Source organism: Schistocerca americana, chromosome 2, assembly GCF_021461395.2.
Source record: "Schistocerca americana isolate TAMUIC-IGC-003095 chromosome 2, iqSchAmer2.1, whole genome shotgun sequence".
NCBI lineage: Eukaryota > Metazoa > Arthropoda > Insecta > Orthoptera > Acrididae > Schistocerca > Schistocerca americana.
The window spans coordinates 839,142,176-839,168,116 of NC_060120.1; the positions used below are offsets into that span (position 1 = coordinate 839,142,176).

General features: G+C 42.6%; 1 protein-coding gene across 1 annotated transcript in view; it reads left to right on the top strand.

Moving 5' to 3' along the window:
- The first annotated feature begins 2,046 nt into the window (after window positions 1-2,046).
- LOC124594471 (glutamate receptor 2-like) overlaps window positions 2,047-25,941 on the top strand; it is a 94,995-nt gene continuing 71,100 nt past the window's right edge. The window contains exons 1-3 of the mRNA XM_047132847.1: window positions 2,047-2,172; window positions 20,900-21,199; window positions 24,541-24,602. Of these exons, the coding sequence (XP_046988803.1) occupies window positions 2,047-2,172; window positions 20,900-21,199; window positions 24,541-24,602 (488 nt within the window). The remainder of the gene's footprint in view (window positions 2,173-20,899; window positions 21,200-24,540; window positions 24,603-25,941) is intronic.

The following is a 25,941-nucleotide window of genomic DNA, read 5'->3' on the forward strand; positions in this document are numbered from 1 at the left end:
GTGTGGTTGTCCGACAGATTCTGTAGCCCTCCTGCCTCGATGCGGTAATGAAACCCTCGATCTTCAATTATCTGAATATGGTTGCAAACGACTCTCAGCATGATGTAACAAGTACTAAGTAGGAAATCGAAGAAGGTATCCATCCGATATTGCTTTTCGTAAAGAAGTAAATTTTTGGGGACCACAAACTGAAAACCTGTCAAATGCGCTTAACATGACACACGACATGTGTACCTCATGCTTCGACTCTCAAGTGTTGCAAGAGAGGAGATGAGTAATTCGTATTGCGCTTATCGATCATAACAGAAGAAAAACGATGACCATTACAATAGTGTGCGCTATTCGGAAGTTAACTGGCTGTCAACCCCCATGCTCATCAAAGTTACTTTAAATATGTGTAGTCACGTCTCCTTTAGCAAAGCCACAGTCGATTGCTCGCCCAGCATTGAGTCCTACTTGTTCACAGACACCACATGACAGCTGACAGGCTGCTGCACTCAGCCTCAGTAAAAGAAGCTACTAATCAAAATACATGTAGTCAACATGGCGATGTTAATTCTAAGTCAGAAAGCCATTCGTATCACTAAATTAAGTTTTTTCATGTTTCAAAATAATTTATGATATTCAGATTACTAGCACAGTGTTAGTTACCCCATTTGTTTTCTGACAATCACTTCGTGTGAATGTACTTGAATAGACAATTAAGATTTTTAATGCTCTCCAGAAATGCTACGGAAATCAAGAATTCTATCAAAATTCCTCAGACAAATGGCAACATATCATCAGACGGGAATTATGCAGAATACATTCCAAAAAGAATTTATTCACAACTGTCCAGGAGTGCCGCTACTCATTGTGCCAAACAAAGATTTGCTCTCCAAGGCCTCTAACCTGACGGTAAGTGAAAAATCTCAAAAAAATTCTTGACCGATTTACTACAAATTTTTAGCCGATACTCTAATTAACATTCCGACGGGTACAGATGATGTACCAGATGGTTGTAATTGAACTTTTCCTATTTAACACTTTATAACACGGAAACAAATTACCGTACGAGGACCAAACTTGGCAGCATTAATGTCAAGAACATGGAGAAGAGAAATAATGTAGAATCAACTCAAGTGAAACAATTTTAATTTGCTGCTACGGTACACCATACCATTACATACCGGTACTGCTACAATAGAGGCTCAATATGGCGTCCATCACTGTCCAGTAGAGCTTGAAAGCGAAGGATTGCATTCTGCACAGCAGAACGAAGCATGTCCGTAGATATACTGGCTGCCTCTCTTGATACGCTGCACTTCAGAGGAGCACATGTGTGAATGCGCTCCTAGTAAACTCTGTCCTTCAGGTAGCCCCACAACGTGAAATCACAGGGAGTGAGTCAGATGGTCGTGCCTGCCAAGCATTTGGAAACGATCGGCTGATATTTCGATCGTTTCCAAATGTGTTTCGGAGAAGCAAGTGAACTTCACGAGCGATGTGCGGTGAGGCCCCATATAGCATGAAAACTGTTCAGTTCAATGCGTCTCTCTCCTGTAGGGCGGGTATGACATGCTGGCGAAGCATATCGCAATAACGCTGGCCAGTCACATTGCACGTCTTTCGTCCTTGAGCGCCAACCTGTTCAAAAAAGAATGGGCCAGTCATGAAAGCAGCCGTGATGCCATATCATTGTGACACATTCACCATACAGAGGAACTTCATATACGGTGACTGGAGGTGAAGATCCCCACACTCGGAAATTCTTGTGTTCACCTCACCTGTCAGAGAAAAATGAGCTATGTCTGTTCATAGGATGGTCCAGGGCCAGCCCTCGTCAACTTCAATCCTTGCCAGTGCAAGCTGCTGTACGATATGGATCTTGTAAGGATACCATCTGAAAATGATTCGAAGCACCTTCCGTTCAGTGGACCACGGGATGGTCAACTGTCGTGACGCAGCATGCACACTGCCCGACGATCGAGAATTGTGACAGCGTTGTCTGCCATAGCAACAGCGATTTCATCAACCACCAGTGGTGCAACCTGGCTATGAATCACGATGACTGATCACGGCACATTGTGGCCACAGTTGGAACTGGACGGTGGCGGTGTGACGCATGGAAATCATGCACCCCTTACTCTGGATATTAATGATATTAATGCTACCAAGTTTGGTACTCGTACGGTAATCGAGAAATTTTAATTACAACCACCCGGTATTTCCTTGAACAGATTTTGTGTTGAAATCGACTGCGAGGAAGCAAATGTGCTGTGTTGTACTATGAAAATGTGTGATTTCGGTTTCTTCCTCTACAATATCTGGGCACTGATACCACTGGACAAATTGTTTCTCCCACAAGCATTCTTTCTTATTTACACTTTTAAATAAAAATTGTATACACAACACTGTGTCATTTTTTTCCTTCCTCGCTTTCGGTTTCTGCAGAAAGTAAGAAAGTTGTATTTATGGTTTACCGGTTTATGACTACAATGCTACTGCGGTATGTGAATTGTCTGAAACTTCGTAATCCTATTCGTTTGTAGATTAACTTGTATGAAGTTACTATCTTAACAGATCCACCAGCTTGAGAGATCTCTCTCATACCCTGTGTACCGATTTAACCATTCATTATAAATGACAACAGGGACAGAGAAAGGGGGGAGGGAGACAAGATGGACGGGGAGAAGGTAGAGAAGGAGATGGAGAGAGGTGTGTTGGGACGAGAGATAGGGAGGTAGGGTCGAGGAAGTGGATAGAGTGGGGGGGGGGAGGAGGGAGGAGGAGGAGATGGGTAAAGAGAGGGGAGGAAGAGAAGGTGTAAGAGACTAGAGGAAGAAGGAGATTAGCATGTATATCCAATTCTCATATATAATTAGCAACTGTGAATGATTACTGGGTTTGCTAATGTTTTTATATGTTCTTGCAAAGTTTTGATGGCAGAATGACGAGCAGATTAATGTATTCTCAAACTATTGGTGTGAAATGTCGTAACAATATCTGCTTCTATAAATATTTACACTTCGATAGTGATTTTCCTTTCCTTTCCGTCTGTTACGCTAACTGCGTAAGTTCGTATAACTTAACTAGCTAATTAGCTTTATTGATATTGGTTATGAAGAGAAACTTAATCTCTGTGTTGTGTAAACATAATCATTGTACAGATTAAACCTTCTTTTGTTGGTCCGTGTCTGCGTAAAATAATATGGGATATTAAATGTAATTATTTGCCACTCACAGAAGGACACAACTGAACAGGCAGAAGACATAGAAGTTGAGTACACTGATAATACAACAGACTACATCACATCTGGAAAAAGAAGCGAGTGGTACACACAAACACATACTAAGAAAGTAATACATAGAACTGGAAACACAATGAAGCAAGGGGTAAGAACAGCAGACAGTACCAAACAAGAACATGAAAAAGAATAATGACAGACAACAGAACTCCAGACAAACTCATTAGAACAAGTGCGTACCAACTCCCATGCACCTTCTGTCGGTTCCAATAAGCACACTTAATAAATGAAAACCGCCAGGCCACAAATATCGAAAGTGATCTACACATTGTAGGCCATCCACACTTTTTGGGTAATGATCTGAGTATCTGAAAATATGTCTTCAAAATAATATGTACCCCTCTCTACATAAACTTTTGACCCAGGAAGTAGTTTATATACAAGTAGCAATCTGGCTACAATTCATAAACGTATTCAAGAGTAGGGTATGCTTACTTTGCGAAACGGAAAGAATTAGAGCATAAATGAATACCTGAACACAATTCAAGAGTAGTGTTACTTCTAGCATTTTCCTGATCTGACTTGGAGAAATGGTTCAAATGGCTCTGAGCACTATGGGACTCCATTTCTGAGGTCATCAGTCCTCTAGAACTTAGAACTACTTAAACCTAACTAACCTAAGGACATCACATACATCCATACCCGAGGCAGGATTCGAACCTGCGACCGTAGCGGCCGCGCGGTTCCGAACTGCAGCGTGGAGGCTGGGGCAGGGAGAGGGAGGGATAGTAGGGTAGGGGTGGCAGACAGTGACGTGCTATTGGGGAGCATGCACGGACGAGATGGAAAGAGGGGAGGGCAGTTATGTGCAGTCAGGCGGTTACACGGAGGGCAGGAGAGAGATGGGGAGGAGGGGGTAGCGGAAAAGGAGAGAAGTAAGAAGACTGAGTGCGATGGAGGAATGAGGACTGTGTAGCACTGGAATGGGAACAGGGAAGGGGATGGATGACTGAGGACAAAGACTAATGAAGGTTGAGGCCAGGAGGTTTGCAGGAACGTAGGATATATTGCAGAGAATGTTACCACCTGCGCAATTCAGAAAAGCTGGTGTTGGTGGGAAGGATCCATATGGCACAGGCTGTGAAGCAGTCATTGGAATGAAGAATATCATGTTTGACAGCGTGCTCAGCAACAGGGTGGTCCACTTCTTTCTTGATCACAGTTTTTTGGTGGCCATTAATGTGGACAGAGAACCTGTTGGTTGTCATGCCCACATAGAATACAGCACAGTGGTTGCAGCTTAGCTTGTAGATAACATGGCTGGTTGCACAGGTAGCCCCCTGCCTTTGATGGGATAGATGATGTTTGTGAAAGGACTGGAGTAGATGGTGGTTGGGGGACGTATAGGAGAGGTCTTGCATTTAGGTCTATTACAGGCATATGAGCCATAAGGTAAGGTGTTGGGAGCAGGGTTCGTGTAGGGATCGACGAATATATTGCGTAGGTTCGGTGGACAATGGAATACCACTGTGGGAGTGGTGGGAAGGATAGTGGGCATGACGTTTCTCAATTCAGGACATGACGAGAGGTAGTCGAAACCTTGGTAGAGAGGGTAATTCAGCTGCTCCAGTCCTGGGTGGTACTGAGTTATGAGGGGAATGCTCCTCTGTGGCCGGATGGTGGGACTTTGTGAAGTGGTGGGAGACTGGAAAGACAAGGCACGGGATATTTGTTTTTGTGCAAGGACAGTTTCGGTTTCTGAAGGCATGTCTTTACTCGACTAGCCAAAGGCTGTGATACCTTATATGCTAGAGAATATCTTTGCGACAAGCTTACAGTTCTGAATTAGTGGAAGAATGAATACCGTTTGAGCCGTAATGGACCATAATTCCTTTTGTACAAAGCTCTGTTAATTAGTTGGAATTCTCCCTTTGTCCTTCTTCAAGGCTTCTATGGCTTTCAGAAGTGCTGGATCTTCTCTCTGCCCAGAATTTAATGTAGCTGAAGTTTCGCCCACGCTGCTGTGTTCCACTAAAGGATTCCTTGAAAGACAGTTGCCATCCTTGAGTTTGTGTCTGCTTTTGTGTACCTCTGTGATGTCATACTCCCGAGGCCTCAGTGCTCATCTCGCCAGTCGATTCAATGATTCCTTCAAATTAGTCAGCCAGCATACAGGTTGGTGTTTTGCCACAACGGTGAGAGGTTTCCCAAATAAGTATGGTTACAACTTGTTGCAGAATAGTTCATCTCGGATTTTGATACTATTCTAGGAGTGTAAGCTACACCTTTCCAATACCTTCCTAAATTTGCAGTAGGACTGCACCTATCTCATAACCACTAGGCTCAGCGTTTTGTTCTTTCTCAGCATTCTCGTCATACAATGCTAGGACTGGTGAAGATTTAGCAAAATTCGTGCCTTGGTAGGGTATTCCTTTATGAATCGCCAGTATTAAGAGCATATTCTTAGAACATGTCGTCCATCACGAATGTGCCGAGAAATTCGAAAATCTGCGACCATTTTTATTTTCTCTATATTGGGGCGGACTACATAACCCAATTTCTTGGGCAAAAAATGCAGCTTTTAGGATTCAGGCCTAAATGTTCTTCAAATGTCTTCGAAAAACGACAGTTTCATTTAGATAGCAAAACATGTCGTCCGTTTAAAGTATCGAAGCAAGTTGCCCTTCCTACGTCCAGAGGTCACTGGAACAGTACATATTCCACAAAGAATAATTTTAAACTCATAGACGTTAACAGGAGTTATGAAGGCAGACTTTTTCCTGTAAGCCACGTCCACCTCGATTTGCGAGTAGACTTTATGCATGTTCACAGCTGAGAAGCACTTTTCTTCTTTCGAGCACTCTAGGCGGTCATGAATGTGCAATAATGGGAAGACATCTTTCTTCGTGATTTTTTTCTGTCATCGCTGGGCGAGGCCATGTGCCATCCTTCTTCTTCACAAGAATTTTACAAGAGGACCAAGGACTCTTAGGCTAGTCAACGGCATGCCAGCTAGCCACGTTTGAGCGCCTCCACAACAGAATGTGGCAGAATGGGGACAGACGCACGGTGGTCAACCTGAGTGATAAGCAGCTCGACGAGACCACCTTAAAACTTCGCAGTGTCTCCCAGAAAGGTGCCTGTCGCACCCATCATCAGTGCAGTTGAACAAGCAGCCAGTACCCTACCTTCCAGTGTGGCTGAAGAGAGCCATAGACAGACCTGCAGGCCACTCACCAAGACCAAGCCACCCAAATCCAACACCTGAGGCGACGAAATGGTGGGGCTCAGGCAACTCCAGGAGGATGACACCATTGTGGTGATGCCAGCAGACAAGAAGAAAACGGAGTATGACAGAAAGATGCAACAGCTACTGGAGGATCCTGCATACAAAGGAATAGGAAGCGACCCAACAGACAAAATGGACTAGAAGATCAGGGCTTTGCTGAAGGAGATGGGCCTGCCTGAACAAGTCATCAAGAAGCTGTATCCCAAAACTCCAGTACCACTCAGACTGTATGGACTCCCCAAAGTTCATAAGAATGAGGTTCCTCTTCGACCTATTGTCAGCAGTATTGGCACAGCCTTATACCCTATTGCAAAATACCTGAAAAAGTTGCTGACATCACATGTGGACAGATGTTCACACCACATTCAGAACTCGGAGGACTTCCCACAACAACTGAGGAACTACACATAGTTTCGACGTGGGGTCTCTGTTCATATGAGTGCCATTGAACGACTAACTCGATCCTAGCGGAGATAAGTTTGATGGGGCTCTCCTCGACTTATTCAGGCATATACTAACCTCAATATGGATCCTATCTGGAGGTCAATTTACGATCAAGCGGAGGGGGTGACGATGGGCATCCCTCTATCACTGGTGGTGGCCAACCTATTTATGGAAAGATTTGAAGAGGAGGCACATCGGCCACATATCAAGCCAAGTGCCTTTTCAGGCATGAGGGTGGTACCTTTGTCATCTGGTCCTTTGGTAAGGAGAAGCTAGATGATTTTCTGGACCATCTGAATTCACGCCACCCGAAAATAAAATTCACGATGGTACTGGAGCAAAGAAGAACGGAATGCCCAACACTCTAGTCGACAGGGCGCATACTTCATCACGACCCGACAGTTTGGCGACGGAAATAGAACACTTATAAACGGTGTTCAGCAAAAATGGGTTTTCATCTAGAGACATCCAATAGGCACTTCGATCTGCCAGTCAGCCACAGGATCCAGAAGAAGAACCAGAAGAGGCGCAGAAGATAGCAACCATATGCTGGACCGATCTCTACTAATATCAGCAGAATTCTCATGAAACATGACATCAAGAGCATATTTTGCCCACCCAATAAAATTGGGACAACGCTGGAGAATGTAAAGGGTGACCTGGGGTAACGCAAGACAGGTATTTACAACATCCCGTGCCAGTGTGGGACGTCATACATCGGCCAGATCACCAGAAGCTTGAACATAAGGTGTAAAGACCACAGACTCAGACAGGTAACAAAATCAGCCATAGAGGGACACTGTATAGAACTTGGTCACTCGATGAACTACAATGACTTCAAGATTATCACACAGACCCCAAGGTACTGGGACAGTGTCATAAAAGACTCCATCGACATAAAGGTCACTGATAATCTCATCAACCGTGACAGTGGGTACCAGCTCAGTGCTGCCTGAGATCCGGCATTTGAGCTTCTGAAAACTCAACGTGGGACACTTTGAGATTTCAGAAATCCAGATCAAGAAAACAGCCATGAGACAGAGCACCAGACATTACATGTCGGATTTGAAACACCTCATATGATGACCGCAGCCCCAGAGGACGGCGAGCCTAGTGTGAAGTATGTTACAACAAGGGAATTCAAGAGTCAAAACTTCCAAAACGAAACGCAAGATTCATAACATGTGGTATCTGTGTAGAACAAATAGGAGGTGCGTACGTCCGGAGGTCTCGTACTTCGCTGTTGTAGACAGACGTTACACCTCGACTCGGACACAAATCTGAATACAGGAAACAGGCACGTAAATGACCGGACGGACAGCTCATAATTTTGTGAAAAAGAAATGGGGAGATTTGAACACGGGTGTCCGCCTTCGTAGTCCAACACCGTGACCTCACAACCACGACACCGTTGCTATTCAAATTCGCTCGACGTTGATCATCTTCAGCTTGGACCGGTCACTGTATCTGTTTTGCTTCTTCGAATGGTTCGAATGGCTCTGAGTACTAAGGGGCTTAACTTCTGAGGTCATCAGTCCCCTAGAACTTAGAACTACTTAAACCTAACTAACCTACGGACATCACACATCCATGCCCGAGGCTGGATTCAAACCTGCAACCGTAGCGGTCGTGCTGTTTTTGCTTCTTCTTTCACAGTGTAGTACACCTAAAAGCCTGAGCTGACCCATGATGTAATGCCTACCAAAAAACAACACTATGCATCACAACTTGGAAATAAATCCAATTCAGACAAAACTTGATTTAACATTTTACTCTTATTTTGATGTACTCGTTACACCTGCAAAGTGTGAACAGTTACTTTTTAATCACCCTGTATTCTATCTATACCTACATTTACATCTACATACGTACTCCGCGTGGAGTATGGTACCCCTTACCACAACTTGTCGTGTTCTTTTCTGTCCCACTCGCAGAGAGAGCGAGAGAAAAACGACTGTCTATACGCCTCCTTATGAGCCCTAATTTCTCGTATCGTATCTTCGTGGTCCCTATGCGATATGTATGTTGGCGGCAGTAGGATCGTTCTGCAGTCAGTTTCAAATGCCGGTTCTCTAAACTTCCTCAGTAGTGTTCTTCTAAATGAATGTCTTCTTCCCTCCAGGGTTTCCCACTTGAGTTCTTGAAGCATATCCGTAACACTTGCATGCTTATCCAACCTAACGGTAGCAAATGGAGCAGCTCGTCTCTGAATTGCTTCAGTGTCTTCTTTCAATCCGAGCTGGTGCGGATCCCAAACACTAGAGCAGTACTCAAGAACAGGTCGCATCAGCGTCCTATATGCGGTCTCCTGTACAGATGAACCCCACTGTCCCAAATTTCTCCCAATAAACCGAAGTCGACCGTTCATCTACCCTACCACAATCCTCACATGCTCGTTCCATTTCATATCGCTTTGCAACGTTAAGCCCAGATATTTAAAGGACGTGAATGTGTCAAACAGAGCACTACTAATGCTGTATATTTTTCTACATTAAGAGCCAGCTGCGTTCATCCCACCAACTAGAAATTTTGTCTAGGTCATCTTGTATCAACCTCCAGTCACTTATATTCGACATCTTCCTGTACAGTACAGCACCATCACCAAACAACGGCAGGCTGCTGCCCACCCTGTCTGCCATATCATTTATGTATACAGAAAATAGCAACGGTCCTACCACACTTCACTGGGGCACTATAATGTCACCCCCGTCTCCGATGAATATTCGCTGTCGAGGACAACATATGGGTTGTATTACTTAAGGAGTCTTCGAGCCACCCTCATATCTGGGTGCTTATTCCGTATGCACGTACCTTCGTTAATAGTCTGCAGTGGGGTACAGTGCCGAATGCTTTTCGCAAATCTAGAAATACGGAATCTACATGTTGCCCTTCATCCATAGTTCGCAGTATATCATGTGAGAAGAGAGCAAACTGGGTTCCGGAAGAGCGATGCTTTCTAAAGCCGTGCTGATTCGTAGACATGAGCTGTCAAGGAAATTTATTATATTCGAACTCAGAATATTCTCTAGAATTCTGCAGCAAACCGATATTAAGGATATTGGTCTGTAATTTTGCGGGTCCATTCTGTTACCCTTCTTATATACAGGAGTCATCTGCGCTTTTTTCCAGTCGCTTGGCACTTTGCGCTGGTAGAAGGATTCGCGATAAATGCAAACTCAGGGACCAATGACTCTTTGTAAAACCCAACTGGGATTCCTCTCGCAGAATGGGTGTTAAATCTTGCGTCCTCGCCTCGTGTTTCTCCTGCGTATTACATAGCTTTACAAACGCTGGTTTTATTCTAGCGGCGGTAGTCAAACTAATTATGACCCGCTCCTCTCGCGCCACACACCATCTTCAAACCGTCATTCGCCCGGAAATCCCTTATGCAGTGGCCATTCATTTTACCAACCACCCCTTTGACAGTTGCAGTATACTTCGTGGTTGGTACAACCCACTATTGATAGTGGCTCAGTTCTCGTCTGCACCAATCTGTCAGCTCCAACACGGCACCTCCTAGGGAACCATACCAGCCTCTCTATGGGCACACACCAGACCCCCTATCTGTCAAACCTGCGAGGGTTAACCGCGTCTATATACAAATAAAACCTGTTACGGGCTGACACTAAAATTAACTGTTCTTAATGAAAAAAAAAATACTTTTGCTATTTCGGTCCCCTAAGACCACAAACTTTTCCACAGATTACTCAATTTTTTGAATTATCTGGTCATCATCCTCTACTGAACGAACTACAGCTTCGACACATTCAGTCACATCAGTTGATACAAATGGCTGCAATAAGTGGTGTCACGTCCATGTCAGAACAATAGTGAATGTGCCGCTCATTGTGTCATGCAGTCCGTCAACTCGTCATCACCGTACATATGATGCCAACATCCTAAACAACATATTACTGTCTACACAGCAAGAAAAAAAAGTTCGGGTGGAAATATTTCACCGAATATATCTATTTGCGAAAGCGTTGAAATTAATATCATTTTTCATAGAGTGTTGTTCTGCTAGAAATATTGTAACGTACAAGAAGGTGTAGGTAGATGAATGAGGAGCACTAACTTCACTTAACGAAGGTTTATTCAGCACTTGCACATACAAGAGCGCCGAGCGAACTGCATCCGGCCAGAACACGTACGGTATACATACAGATACAGAACATTCTAGTACAATGATTCTTGCCATTTGTGGATACTTCTAGAATGTACTCGAACCTAATATAGAAATTCAAATTTTCCAGTTCAGGTGAGTTTTGAACTCACGACTCTCCATGCAACAAACTAGCATCATAACCACTACACTACGGCGGCTGTGTTACCCGGCTTCTTCTGTGACATTGCTCCCTCCTTAAGCGAACAGCGTCTCTGTGTTACGTCCTCGTGATCCGAGAACGAGTCATCGGTCCTGCATACTCCGACTTCCGATGGCTGATGTTCGCCCTGGCGGTGATCTTCTTAGAACTTCCCTTGCCACTACGTTCTTCGTCACCTTATAATGAATTCTACTCTGCTTTTGTAAATGATGAAAGTCTGTGTGAATGCAGCTTGCCGCTAACTTGGTGTAATGTTTTGTCTGTACAGAAGTGTATCTGTCGCCTTTATCGCTCTTTCCCTCTCACACATAAATCGGTACAATAAAGTCAGGGCTTCGTGTTTTCTAGTTAGGCTGATCCGTGAAAAGACAGAGAAACAATTATGCTAATGGAGGATTCTCTCTCTCTCTCTCTCTCTCTCTGTCATTTATCTGTGTACAGTTTAAATATATTATTTACGTGAAATCAGCCTAGTAGAATCTCTGGTGGAGCCTTTCGTCTTAATATTCAGCGGCTGGCTTGCTAGAAAAGATCTTTACATTTGTTATTATTATTAAGCGCTGCATTCAGTTGGGAAAATCGATCGTTTGAACAATTCGTTCAGTTTACGACAGATCTAAAATTTCAGATGTGGACGAAGCCTTTTTGGACGATTTCAAAAAACTCAGAGATTGCAGGCTCTCTTCATCACAGCTGAAACTTCCCAATTAATTACAGGGCCCAGACAATCATCAATGGTTCAGACAGAGAACTCATTCGTCATTCACTCTAGAATAAAATGGTCACAAACCTTATTTCTGAGGAAAATTGTATATTGAATCCATTTCCGTACATGTTCCGTTTTCTGTTGGTTCCAAGTCTCATGTAATTTTCTTTGACAGGTTTTTCTTTCTCTTTATCTATCACGCTAGCGGCACAAACTTTCCTAGCTCGCTTTAGCGCGAAGAAGAGTAAATAAATCTCCTTTAGCAATCCGACAATCTTCCAACCGATACTTCCGAAGCTGTTCCTCTCTCTCTCTATAATAACCATGGAGCATACATTTCTGTACCTCTGTTGTTCCAAAGAATAAACGTACTAGAAAAATACCTTGGCGTCGACGAGCTGTCAGCGCATATACTACTAGAAAATCTGATCAGATACTTTTCAAACGTAAATACATGTGGATGATTTGGTTGACCATTATTAATTATTGCGTGGTAGAGGGTAATTTTCCGTGGGGAGATTACAACCTTTCCGCCTGTTGCCTGCCGCTGGTGCTTCGAATTTACCCTGGGTTGCAGGATCCTTATAGGACTTCATTCGAAGGATGTGGACCGTATATCTGATCATTCGTCGTCGTGCGTCGGGGTCGAAATCTTCAACATCATAAGTAACATCAGACAACTGTCTTACAACATTATAAGGTCCAAAGTAGCGCCTGAGGAGCTTCTCAGAGAGACCAACCTTCTGAACAGGAGTGAAGATCCAGACGAGGTCATCGGGCTGGTAGACAACAGGGCGGTGGCTCGCTTCATACCTTCGGCGATCGTTTTCTTGAGTCTGCAGCGTGCGGAGTCGAGCTAACTGCCGAGCTTCCTCAGCTCTGGTCAACACCTGGACGATGTAGTCGTCGTCCATGTCATCAGGATGTAACGGAAACGCAGTGTCCATCGTCGTCGTCGTCGTCGGCTCACGTCCATGCATCAGGAAAAATGGCGTAAATCCTGTGGTGTCTTGTTTGGCGTTGTTGTAGGCAAAGGTCACGAAAGGTAGCACCTCATCCCAGTTGCTCGGACGAACATTGACAGCATGCCGGCCAAGGTCTTATTAAGGCGTTCAGTAAGCCCGTTAGTTTGCGGATGGTAGGCAGTGGTCATGTGATGAGTAATGTTGCACCGACGGCTTATCTCTGTCACAAGATTCGATTGAAAAACTTTCCCTCGAACCGTAATTAACGACCTTGGGGCACCGTGTTTTAATACAATGTCTTCTACGATGAATTTGACTACCTCGAATGCTTCGACTGTTTTCACGGCTTATGCAATGGCATAGCGTGTCAGATAAACAGTGCAAACAATAATCCATCTGTTGCCTCTGGCAGAAGTTGGAAATCGTCCGAGGAGGTCAATCCCAACACACTGAAAAGGCGTTTCGGCTGGTGGAATTGGTATGAGTCAGCCAGGTGGTTTCTGAAGAACTGCCTTTCTCCTCTGGCACTCTCGAAAGTGCCCAGAAAAATCTCTTGCGACCCTATCGTTTGTCTTAATAAATCCTAAATGCCCGGACTCAGGTGTGTCATGGAATTTCTGTAGAACATCTAAGCGCATGTGTTTAGGAATCACTGGTAGCCACCTCTTTCCAAACGGACCAAAGTTTTCCTTGCAAACAACCTTAAATTGTCCTTTCACATCCTCTGACCGATTTAAGGCAAGCATAATTTGAGATATCTTGGCGTCCTGCTTCTGCTCAGCAGAGAGATCCTGGAGTGCAGCGAGGCAGTCACTATTTTCATCAAAGTCTTGATGGTCTTGCAGAGGGTTTCTTGAGAGACAGTCGACATCTTGGTGTTTTCTGCCACTTTTGTACACTATGGTAATGTCATACTCTTGAAGACGTAGTGCCCACCTGGCTAGTCGTCCTGTTGGATCCTTAAGACCTGTCAACCAATAAAGTGAATGATGGTCCATTACAACTATGAATGACCTTCCATAGAGATACTGTCGAAATTTGCACATGGACCAGGTCACAGCAAGACATTCTCTTTCTCTAGTTGAGTAGTTTCTCTCGGCTTTTGCAAGTGTTCTAGAAGCATAGGCTATAACTTTCTCTTTTCCATCCAAAATCAGCACCAGAACAGCACCGATCCCATCCCCACTGGCATCTGTGTGTAGTTCTGTAGGTGCTCTCTCATCATACAGACCAAGTACAGGGTCAGTCGTCAGAGCTTTTCGCAGCACATCGAAAGAATCTTGTTGAGCACCACCCCAGATAAATTTAGCATCGGGTTTTAACAACTCTTGGAGTGGCCTGGCTTTGATACAAAAATCTTTGATAAAACCACGGTAATAAGAACATAATCCGTGGAAGCTTCTTACATCTCTAATAATTTTAGGAATGTGAAATTCCGTTATAGATCTCACCTTTTCTGGGTCTGGCCGCACACCTTCATTTGACACAAGGTGTTCAAGTATTTTGATTTCTTTTGCGCCAAAGAGGCACTTTCTTGGATTAAGTTTCAGTCCGGCTTGTTGGAGACACTTAAGAACGGCCCTCAGTCTTCTTATATATTCATCATCTAAATAACAAAGACACATCGTCCGCTTCAGGTGCCTTAAAAGATCATCCATCATCCATTTAAAAGTTGCTGGTGCATTACAGGAACCAAACGGCATTACCTTAAACTCATACAGGCCCTCAGGGGTGACGAATGCAGTTTTCTCACGATCAGCCCCATCTACTTCCGAGTACATGTCCATAGTTGAGAAAAGCTTGTCCTTCAGTCAATCTAGTGTGTCGTCAATTCGTGGAAGAGGGTAAACGTCCGTTTTAGTTATGTTACTAAGGTTCCTGTAATCAACACAAAAGCGCCAACTGCCATCCTTCTTCCTGACGAGAACCACTGGTGACGACAATGGGCTCTGCGAAGGCTGAATGATTTTTAATCGTTTTCTCTACCTCGTCGCGAATTATTCGACTTTCCGTTGCTGACACACGATATGCTCTCTGGCTTATTGGTTGATGGTTTCCAGTGCTAATCCGGTGCTTCACCGTCGATTTGTCTAATTTTCTCTTCACCTGTGGATTGAAGCATTCAGAGAACTTGAAACGTCCCCTTTGAACAATTATACATGACTGTGCTTAAACTGACGCAGAATATTTTTAGCGCAACGCAATCTGACTTTCAATAATCCCTACAAAAGAGTGGCCCTGACTAACATTAACCTATACCTTTCACAAATCACTTACCTCACAAAAATCTTCGTTACTCGAACTACTGCAATACAGCGAGCGCCACTACTGCCAGCTAAATAAAAGATTCAAACTACGGAAGGCACTAACTACTGATAGGCATAGTTAGCAAATGAAAGATTTTAATAGAGAACAAACAATGTATTTACCTTAATAGTGTTGAAAAATCATAATATACATAGCAGTTCATGACATCCAGTCTTACAAATTTCAAAACTCCGCCATTTCTCTCCCCACATCCACCACTGCTGGCGGCTCACCTCCAACTGCGCCACGCTACGCGCTGTTAACATCCAGCTGCCCAACACTACAATGGCAGACAACAATGCAAACTAGCCACAGACTGCACACAGCACAGCCAGTGATTTTCATACAGAGCGCTACGTGGCGTTACCAATAAAAAAAACCTAAACAGCCTACTTACATAGCCCCCATGCTCCCCACAAAAATTTCACAAATTGTTTTGGGCACTGGCCAATACAGATTCGAAAAATTTTTTTCATAATTGCAGTAAGAAAGATATCAAATGCACACACTTATTGATACAGTGTTGGTCAAAAGCTAAAATTTTCTCACAGCCCATAAAGACAGTCCTGATCATTCGTCACAGTAAAATTGCAGTTTTTCTCAAAGTCTGAGCAGTAAAAGAAAATGCACACTGAAGTAGTGGATTTCCATGCAGTCTTGAAGTAGTGTTGTCCTTCCAACAGGAAGACAGTGCTGACTCTTGACATGCAGACAGGTAATGGGCCATAACAGAGGAAACCCACAGCAGAGTCATTCGACGTTTTGAAGAATATTGGTAGGTAGGTCATCACAGAACAGACCAACTGTAGTCCTGGTAGAGATTACGGTATTGGTGGGCCACCAGAGGTGCAGACCCAGTGCAGTCCTTGTAGAAATAGTGGTATTGGTGGGCCATCAAAGATGCAGACCCACTGATTCCATGTAGAGACGGCCAGCAGCCATCTGTTGCGACTGTGCATGTGCACAACCACCATCGAAGAATCTTGCAGAGAATATAGCAAGTCCATAAACCACCACTTGTGTACTCACAAAACTTTTTGGAATATCCTTAGAATCAGCAATGCTGTTAACCAGTCCCTTGCTGAATTATCAACACACATGCAAACACTATCAGTCCCTACTTCTCACATATTGTCCATATACTATGACCAACAGAAATGTGTGCAGTGAAATGAATGCTTACAAGTTACTTAATTTGCTGAACTGGTGTCAATTACAATATTATAACACGAGAATACAATGACAAAGGTACAAAATATATCATTAAAGAACATAACAATACAGATAACATTTGTAGTAATATGGGCTTTACAAAAGAATCGAACTAACATATACATCAGTGTTATAGGAATTATAACATAAGTAAATACATAAAAGATCAGAATAACTTTTGAAACATCAACTTCACACATGAGCAACAAAACAGAACAGATAAATAATGTCTAAACATCTTTACAAAGTAAATAACATATTATTAATGCAAATTATATTTGAGGATAACAGTATTCTTCATCCTAGTGAATGTAGCTGAGTATTAGAAAAATTCTACAACATAAATCGTATCAGATAAACACATAAAGACAGGATGAACACAAATACAGAAGGGTACACAAACATAGCGGAATAATACAAAAGGAAAGGACAGGGTTTGTTTTACTGCAGTATTTTGCAAACAAAACTTTCTTTACTTCTTGGAGATCTCCCTTCATTCATCATTATTCCCAAAAAGTCCTATCTATACCTGCTTGCTGTATTCTATTCATATTTCTTTCAAAATAATTATTTCTCAGGGTACAATACTCCTTTTGGCCCAAATCTTTTTCATATAACTTCTCAATGCATTCTTTCCCTATTGTCCATAGTCAGTTTCTTATATAGTCTACCCCTCTTAAGCTTACTTAAATCTACTGAGCTCAGATACATAAACTAAGGGACGAGGCAATGCAGCAGCACAAAACAATTAATACAAACAGCAATTACAAAAAATGGAAATTGGCAAAGCAAGTAGTAGTAAATGTAATAACTTATATCTAAACATGACAAACCCACAAGCAGAAAAAATAGTACACTAAAGACAACAATGCAGATAAGGGAAATGTATAATCACATCTTAATGTCTATGTAATTAAAGTGGTGCACCACAAAAACTAATTCTACAAAAAATTACCAAGTACTTGAAAAGAAAATTATATATGCAGTTACTGTTATTAGTCCCTTCTTATTGTTCTTTCCATTCCAAGAGCTGGATCATAAAATAATTATTTAATAGATCTGTTTGACAGAAAGTGTTCACATTAGCAAATGCATTAAATTTTATTTTATAAAACCAATGCTGCAGCAAAGCTGGAAAACTGATATAAAATGAAATAACCAACTATATAAAGTAAAGCATAACAATATCATTCAATAGTCATGTGGCATTTCAAAAGTAGTAAAAAAATCTCTCATCTAGAAAGACAGTAGTCATAATCAGGTGTGTAAACATAAACTATTTCTCATCATTCCATTAGGCATTGCAGTGAATATCAGGAAGTACAATATATTTCCAAGTAATGAGCGTGTCATATTTGCGATGCTTTCCACAAAGGAATGCCAGTAGCGAGGTTAATGGTCTCCTATTTTCTCCACCTGTGCCTCTGAAAGGCACACACTAATGGCTTTTTTCCAGGCGACTGTCACGCAGCTGGGTGCTTATAGTGCATTACGTCAAAGTGACCTGGCTTTCTAACCGAAATATTTACGGCAGCAGTTTGCACTCTCAGTGACAGTCTCATATAAAAAATTTCGCAGGTCGAGAATTTGTGTTGCAAATCTCAATAGTGTTCAAAAGTCATAATATATATAGCAGTTCATGACATCCAGTCTTACAAATTTCAAAACTCCGCCATTTCTCTCCCCACATCCACCACTGCTGGCGGCTCACCTCCAACTGCGCCACGCTACGCGCTGTAAACATCCAGCTGCCCAACACTACAATGGCAGACAACAATGCAAACTAGCCACAGACTGCACACAGCACAGCCAGTGATTTTCATACAGAGCGCTATGTGGCGTTACCAATAAAAAAACCTAAACAGCCTACTTACAAACTCTTGAAGAATGGAAAGTAGCTTTTTCTGTTGTTCCTTAATGAGGTCTGGTAATAGTCAAGCTAGAAGATCTTGTCTCGTAGTGGTAGCGCCAATTTCGCCCACAGGCTCGGCATGGGAGGTTTCTATGACGCTCAGCTGTTCTGCAATTAACGGCTCGATGTTTGCTACACACATGCGTCTTGAAATGATCTGCGGTTCTCGGCGACAGTTCACTATCCACAATTCACCGAATGTGTTCTTAAACGAGACGACAGAGGCTGGGATGACCAAGTTATTCTTCAGTGGTATGCTTCTCTTACATTCCACTACAAGATCCGTGGGTTGGTGCATGGCTTGGGACATGACAGTTACCTTTCTAGCGATGACTGCAGGAATGATCACTTCATCCAGCACACATAGTCTCCACACACTCGGATGCACATCTTCCTGTCCACAGTATCTCATCCCGTCTAGCATAATCTTCGAGCGACCACAATCTATAATATCCTGAGAAGTTTTCAAAAAGTCCCATCCGAGAATGACGTCATGACTACACTCTTGTAAGATGATGAATTCTAAGGGCTGTGTATGGCCACTTCTACCCACATGAATGGCACATCCTCCTAGGTTTTACATATTTGCCAATAGCCACCTTCAGCAGAGATGTTTTGCTGTCGACGAATACGGTTTTCTGCAACTGGTGACAGTACTTATCCGAAATGACTGAATATAATGCTCCAGAGTCCACAAGAGCTTGGGCTGGTCGGCCATCCACGAGGATATCGACGTAGTTTCCTATTTTTTTGTCGTGATCGACGGCGGAGCATTTTTCTCTTCAGCCGCCTCACCTCCAAGGAAGGTTGCACCCTTTAGTTTTCCAGGTGCCGGCGCCTAGGTGATCGGCTGGAGCTTCTAAACGGCTAGGGAGACCTCGATCGACGTGTTGGGCAGCGTCCTCTCCAGCGGACAGCTTGCGGCGATGGTGACTTACGTCATCCTGCAACCACAACTTTTACTTCATATTCGTCGTACCGGAGTTGGCGTCGGCTAAGATCGGTGTGCTGTCTTCTGGCGCGGGCGTCATCAAATATCCTCCACCTTTCTCGATAATAGCGCACCACATGCCCCCTCGTCGTCTTCAGTGGAAACATACTGGTTGGTTATCCTGGGTCCTCCAGACGTCAGTCTTCCTTGCTGCCCAAACAGGCTCCTCGTGCCACATTGTAGGGCCGTAACTTCGCCTAGGTCTCGACTTTTTCACTGTTTGAAAGGGAAATGAAGGACGAGAGATTGGGTTCAATGTCTGTTCCACTTCCTCTCTTATGACGCTTGAAGCGTCTCGGTGTTTTGCTCGCCGTGCAATCAAAGTACCTTCTGAACTTCCTCTGTCACTATCTGACGAAGAACACTGTTGAAATCAGTTCCTTCCTCCATCAGAGACATTGATACGACGTTTGGAAGCCCTTCAGACTTCTTGCGTGTAATTCTTTTTTGATGCATTGTCTAGATATACTGGCACCATTTTATGAAGTCGTCTGCTGTCGAAACCTCATTCAGGAGTGGGGCTTGATACATGACTTCAGCAACACTCTTCATGAGATGTGCAACCCTATCTTTCTCCTTCATTCTATGGTCCACTATTTTACACAGCTTCAAGACGTCTTGAATGTAGGATGCTGTCGTTTCTCGTGGGCGCTGGCCCTGCACTTTAATTTATCTTCATCCTTGCAGTTCTGTCGTTGTGTGTCGCCGAAATACTTGCGCAGTTCCGCCTGGAATACTTCCCAGCTTGTGAACTTCTCCTCCTTGTTCTCATACCGTTGCTTGGCAGTGCCCTCCAAGTACAAAAATACGTTAGCCAAACACACGGTGTCATCCCTTTTGTTAAATTTGGCCTTACGCTCATATACCTTCAGCCACTTGTTTGTATCTTGACCATCTTCACCAGAGAACTCGGAAGGATGTCTCATGTGGTGGCACACAGTTGCTGTCATCGTAACGTGCTCTTCTTCTACTGTCTCCGATAGATTGCCATCTGTTGAATATGGCTCGAATCGGGTTTCTCGCCACGTAAACGGCGGCTCTGTCGTGGTATGATGGGAGCCACTGCGTCGTCGATAATGTGTGCTATTACAAGTTCCAGTACCCAGCGTCTCCACCAGAATAATGTCACGTAGAAGAAGGTGTTGGTAGATGAATGACGAACACAAACTCCACTTAACGAAGGTTTATTCTGCACTTGCACATACAAGAGCGCGGAGCGAAGTGCCTCCGGCCAGAACACATACGGTATATATACAGCTACAGAACATTTCAGTACAATGATTCTTGCCATATGTGGATATTTCTAGAATCTACTCGAGCCGAATATATAAATTAAAATTTTCCAGTTCAGTTAAGTTTTGAACTGACGACCTTGCACGCAACAGTCTTGTAGTATACTCACTACACTATGGCAGCTGTGCTACTTAGCGTCTTCTGCGACAATGTAACTAATTTCAAAAATATATCTAATTCAGAACGTAATTTCCTTTGATTAGTAATTTTATATTTTTGTCCCCTCAGGATCTGTTTGAGAAGCGGCAGTCAGAGTTCGTGTGGCTGTTGCTGCTGAATGACAGGAAGCCAGATTTGGTGTTGCACGATCTGCACATTGAGTTCAACTCGAATTTCTACATCGCGGTGCCATCAATTCGGGGCCGACTCAACTTACTGGAAGCTTACAGGGTAGGCAAGGGATATCCGCTCATTATGAAGAAGTACTGCACATGGCGTGCCAGTAAACAGTTTATCTGCGGAAACGAACCCATCATCATACGCCGAAAAGACCTGATGGGATACAACATGACGGTGGGGATAATTACGGTACGTCATCATTCACTTTACTCAAAAATATATGTCTGACCTTCAAGAATGGAAAAACGTTGAATTATGACGCATTTTATTGGGATAGTGTATCAACTAGAAGTAGGCAGTTGTAATAGGGGCTGTTCAAAGCTAAAGGAACCAGCAGTGCAGAATGAACAGCCGTCTCCGAAATCAAAAATGGCCAATGGAGTTAAGTGACACTTAATTGTTTTATATAATCGAAATGAAAGTTCCATTTACGGTGACATGCACCGCAATGATACTTACTGCTAGAAATTACGTATGTATGAAACAAAATGTAGGATGTAACAACGACTACACATAGTGTTGCGAAAATTAAGGTGACACTGTGCGAGTATGTTTACATTTTAATTTATTCGATTTTTTTCTAATATTGTGTACACATGAACAAGGCCCTGTGTAGCTAATCTGACATGAGAAATAGAGCCGGTGACTTCCACTGGCAGGTCCATGTGGCGTCCTCATCCGTCACAGCCCCGTCGTGCTGGTGGGGCAGCGAGATTCGCACCAATTCCATCACAGAAATGACCAGTACTTACTGTCGGCAACAGTGCGCTCGTTGTGCAATGCGCCATTACCAGTCACGTGTCCTAAAACACTACCGCCACTGAGAGTGTGGAGATATGCCTTCTTCCTTGCCACGCAAGTCCGCGAATTACTGTTGAGTTCACTGTTTCAGAAAAATAACCTGCCTTGCAGTATTGCACTGGCCTTGTTGAATTATCACAGTGACAGCATCCCACGTCCACCTGCTGTCAGTGCTGCTGCCATACACCGCTCAGGCTTTCGCTAATATGCCCATATACTGTTGTTTGTGCAATATTCTCTGTTCCTTAAGAACATTTTTGCGCTCCCGCTGAACAAGTTGGAAGGCAGCGTTATCACTGTGTCGGCGTGAAGATTAAGACGTGCTCTTACGAGCTCATCTGTTATAAGTTTCTTTTCGATTAGATCCGTCAATTAATTTGTAGTTCAGTGTAGGTGATCATTGCGTTATTTAAATTAAAACATGAAGAAAATAAATGATCTTTGTTGAAGTGTGAAGTGATAATTTTTCTAAGATCTTTTGCTTTTTTTCGAAGTATGAGTGTACTCTCACTTATAAAATTCTCATATTAATAATTAATCAGGGCTTTCGTAGCTGAACAGAACAAACAGCTGGTTAGATACCCAAAGTTTCGTGTACTAATTTTTAACATTTTTTCTATGATTTTCGCAGATCGAACTTAAAGTGACACACTACCCATAGTAGTACCATCCCGTTATTTGCTACGTAACTTCATCATTACGAATACTTGCAAGTCAGAGGAGATGTTGGTAGTTGACACTTGTCTGGATTATCAGAATCTTTACCAGCACGGTGAACTTAGTGTCTGGCTCCCCTTTGATACAACTGTAATGAAATTGCTTGTTGGTGTGCGAATTTATATGTACCTTCCCCCTGTAGCTTCTTGTTAATCGGTATCAATGATTGGATGTTCCGAATGTAAGAGCTAATTTCATTCTAAAATGAATCAACGAATTATCTCCTCTGGGGTACAGAACTCTTGCTGACAATGATATTTATTGGGATTCCACCTCATCTTAAGGAATCACATCAGTATGATTTTTTTCTTATTTAGCTACTTTATGAGCAATTTAAGAAAGCAAGGCTTACAAGCGAATAATGTTTATTTCGTGGACATAATTCGATTTTCATTTTCTCCCTTTGTGTACTTCTCCATGATTACTGACCGCCAGCATAAAAAAATAATTGCTGACTTTTTAATATAATCCATTGCCTGGACCGTCGTGTTGAAATCATTATATAAATTTCCGTCGCACGTTTGATGTAATTTATTGGGCCATATTCTTTTAAGGAGTTCACATGAAATTGTACGGAATGCAATCAGGATAAATCGAGATTTTCTATTCTCAACAACTAAAAAATAAGGGCAGGACACCTTTTAACTGGAAGAACACAATTGAGGGTTTAGAGTTCTTCCTCAATTTTCAAATTCTGTGTAGGTCAGTGCAGTGCACTCGATCGTCTTGTTCACTGTGTGAAGTGAAGACATTCAGTGCAGGAATCACATTCCGTCTCGATTGTTTTAACTCTAGTGGCGTCTGCCAATTATAATACATCAGACCGTTGGCGTTCATAAGGTAGGAAGACTACTCTAGTTATTCCTAGTACATGAAACAAGCAGTATATAACATTATATTCACTGGCTTATAGTCAGGCTGTCTAGCTGTCCTGCAAATGTGCACGTACATGAACTTTGGTAAGTAGTTAAACGTTTTTGTGGCTGATGTGTGATTTCTTACTTTATGTGTGGGTATTTGTGTAGTTTATTGTTGTACATGCGGGTATTTCAAATGTATTTTTTGTGCTTTCTTATTTTACATGTCGGTATTTGAAAATAAGCAGTTTAAGATGCTATCCAACTGTTATTCTTGGGAACCATATACCATACAGACATTTAAAAGGGTGGTCAGAAATAATCTGAAAAACTTGTAAGAATATTTCAGGGTAGGTTGTGCTGAGAAATAATTGTTAAGATAGAATTTCAATATGTTGCGCAATTTCGGAGTTAATTAGTATTGAAGTTAGACAATCAGGCGCTGTGTATGCAAATTCTGGCGACCCACCAGAGACAGTGTCTCGAGATGTGTTCTTCGATTGGTTCAAAAATCGCTCTAAGCACTGTGGGACTTAACATCTGAGGTCATGAGTCCCCTAGACTTAGAACTACTTAAACCTAACTAACCTATGGGCATCACACACATCCATGCGCGAGGCAGGATTCGAACCTGCGACCGTAGCAACAGCGCGGTTACGGACTGAAGCGCCTAGAAACCTCTCGTCCACACCGGCCGGCTCGTCGATTGGTTTCCTAAAACCGGACAAGTAAGCGATATAAAAATTGGACGTGGGGCATTAGTAAGGATCGAATCCGAGCCAACAGCTGATCAGTGTCGTGCGTTATCATCTACGCTGCCAGAACAGCCAACACTAACTACACCTGGCGGGCCGTTTAGCTTGGCGCATGCAAGACATGATTGGCTAACTTCAGTGTCAGTTAACTCGGAACCGGCGGAACGTATCGAATTTCTTTCTGAATAATTATTTCTCAGCACAACCTACCCTGCAACACCCTTATAAGCTTTTCAGACTGTTTATTACTACCCTGTATAAGGAAGATTTGTACAGTGAATGTGGCGGGTCTCATAATTTGTAATATACCCTTTGATACGCGTGACAATAATCCGATATATAGCTATTTACAATAATTGTATTATTTCTTGGCGTCTAATACAATTCTCGGTGGTTTCAGGACTGGCCAGAAGTGACTTTCTTCAACAAGACACACTGTGGAGGACTTATTTGTGAAGTCTGGCAAGTTATGTCGCATAGACTTAACGTCACGTGAGTAGATTTTTCCTCAGGTAGCATACAGTGTGTCCAAGGAAGAAAGGGCAATATTTCACAAAGTGAGAAAAGTGACAGAAAGGGCCTTACGAAGCAAAAGAATATGCGATAGCCATATCCCTTTATTAAACACATCCTAAGATGAATCTTAAATGGCAGGTAGCATGGATGTGTGAGAGGTGTGGTGCTAAACTCAACACAACCAGACGGAAAAGAAGATTATTTACATTTATTCGCCTCAGCAATATTCGAAGAATACCGACGAAAAAGAACAACTGAATTCCGAAGAAAGATGATATTTCTATGAATACAGAATTATTTTGCCTTCTTCGAAATCAAGCGTTATAAGAGCCGCCAACGAGCTGTTAATGAAAGGTTCAATCAGAATGATTCTTCAAGTTATTCTTTCAAACATTTGAAGGCGATTTTACAATTTTGCACACATGAATTTTACATCCCATAACAGTGAAAGAATAAATATTTACAGACTTTACAAGTTTCACAACAATTTTCCATTATTAAATAGATGAGTTAATAAAATGCCCAGTTCATACATAAACAATGGAAGGATTAACAGTATTAAATCATTACTGAAGGAGCTGAAAACATACATATCGTTAATAAATAGTCGTTGACAGAAAGTGGGCAGTTTAAGATTAGCCCAGACATCGCTGGGTTATTTCATTCAATTCAGATTAGGTAGTTCAAAACACACACACACAGTAAAACTTGAAACTACGTACTCACAAGGTGACATCAACAAAAATGAATTACTGATCGCACACTGAAACGAATCGTATGGCCCTTTCTGGTCTTAGCTGTGAATGATTTTAATGTTTAACATTTCGGTTCTGTAATCTTGGTTCAAAAAGGTGTGTGAAATCTTATGGGACTTAACTGCTAAGGTCATCAGACCCTAAGCTTACACACTAGTTAACCTAAATTATCCTAAGGACAAACACACACACCCATGCCCGAGGGAGGACTCGAACCTCCGCCGGGACCAGTCGCACAGTCCATGACTGCAGCGCCTGAGACCCCTCGGCTAATCCCGCGCGGCTGTATTCTTGAATTAAAAAAAAAAAATAATTGTGGCAATTTAACGCTTGAGTGTTTAAAAGAGTACAAGCAGTTCAAAAAGATTTATTTGTCATCACAATTTTAATACATGGACTTTTATAAAGGAAACACACCGTTGTAAAAGATGAAACCTTTTATTATACACAGCTGCGATTCCACCAAATAGTGAAAGCGTTTCCGTTTGGAAAGTATTCCTTTTTACACGTGGAATAATAGCTCGTGACTG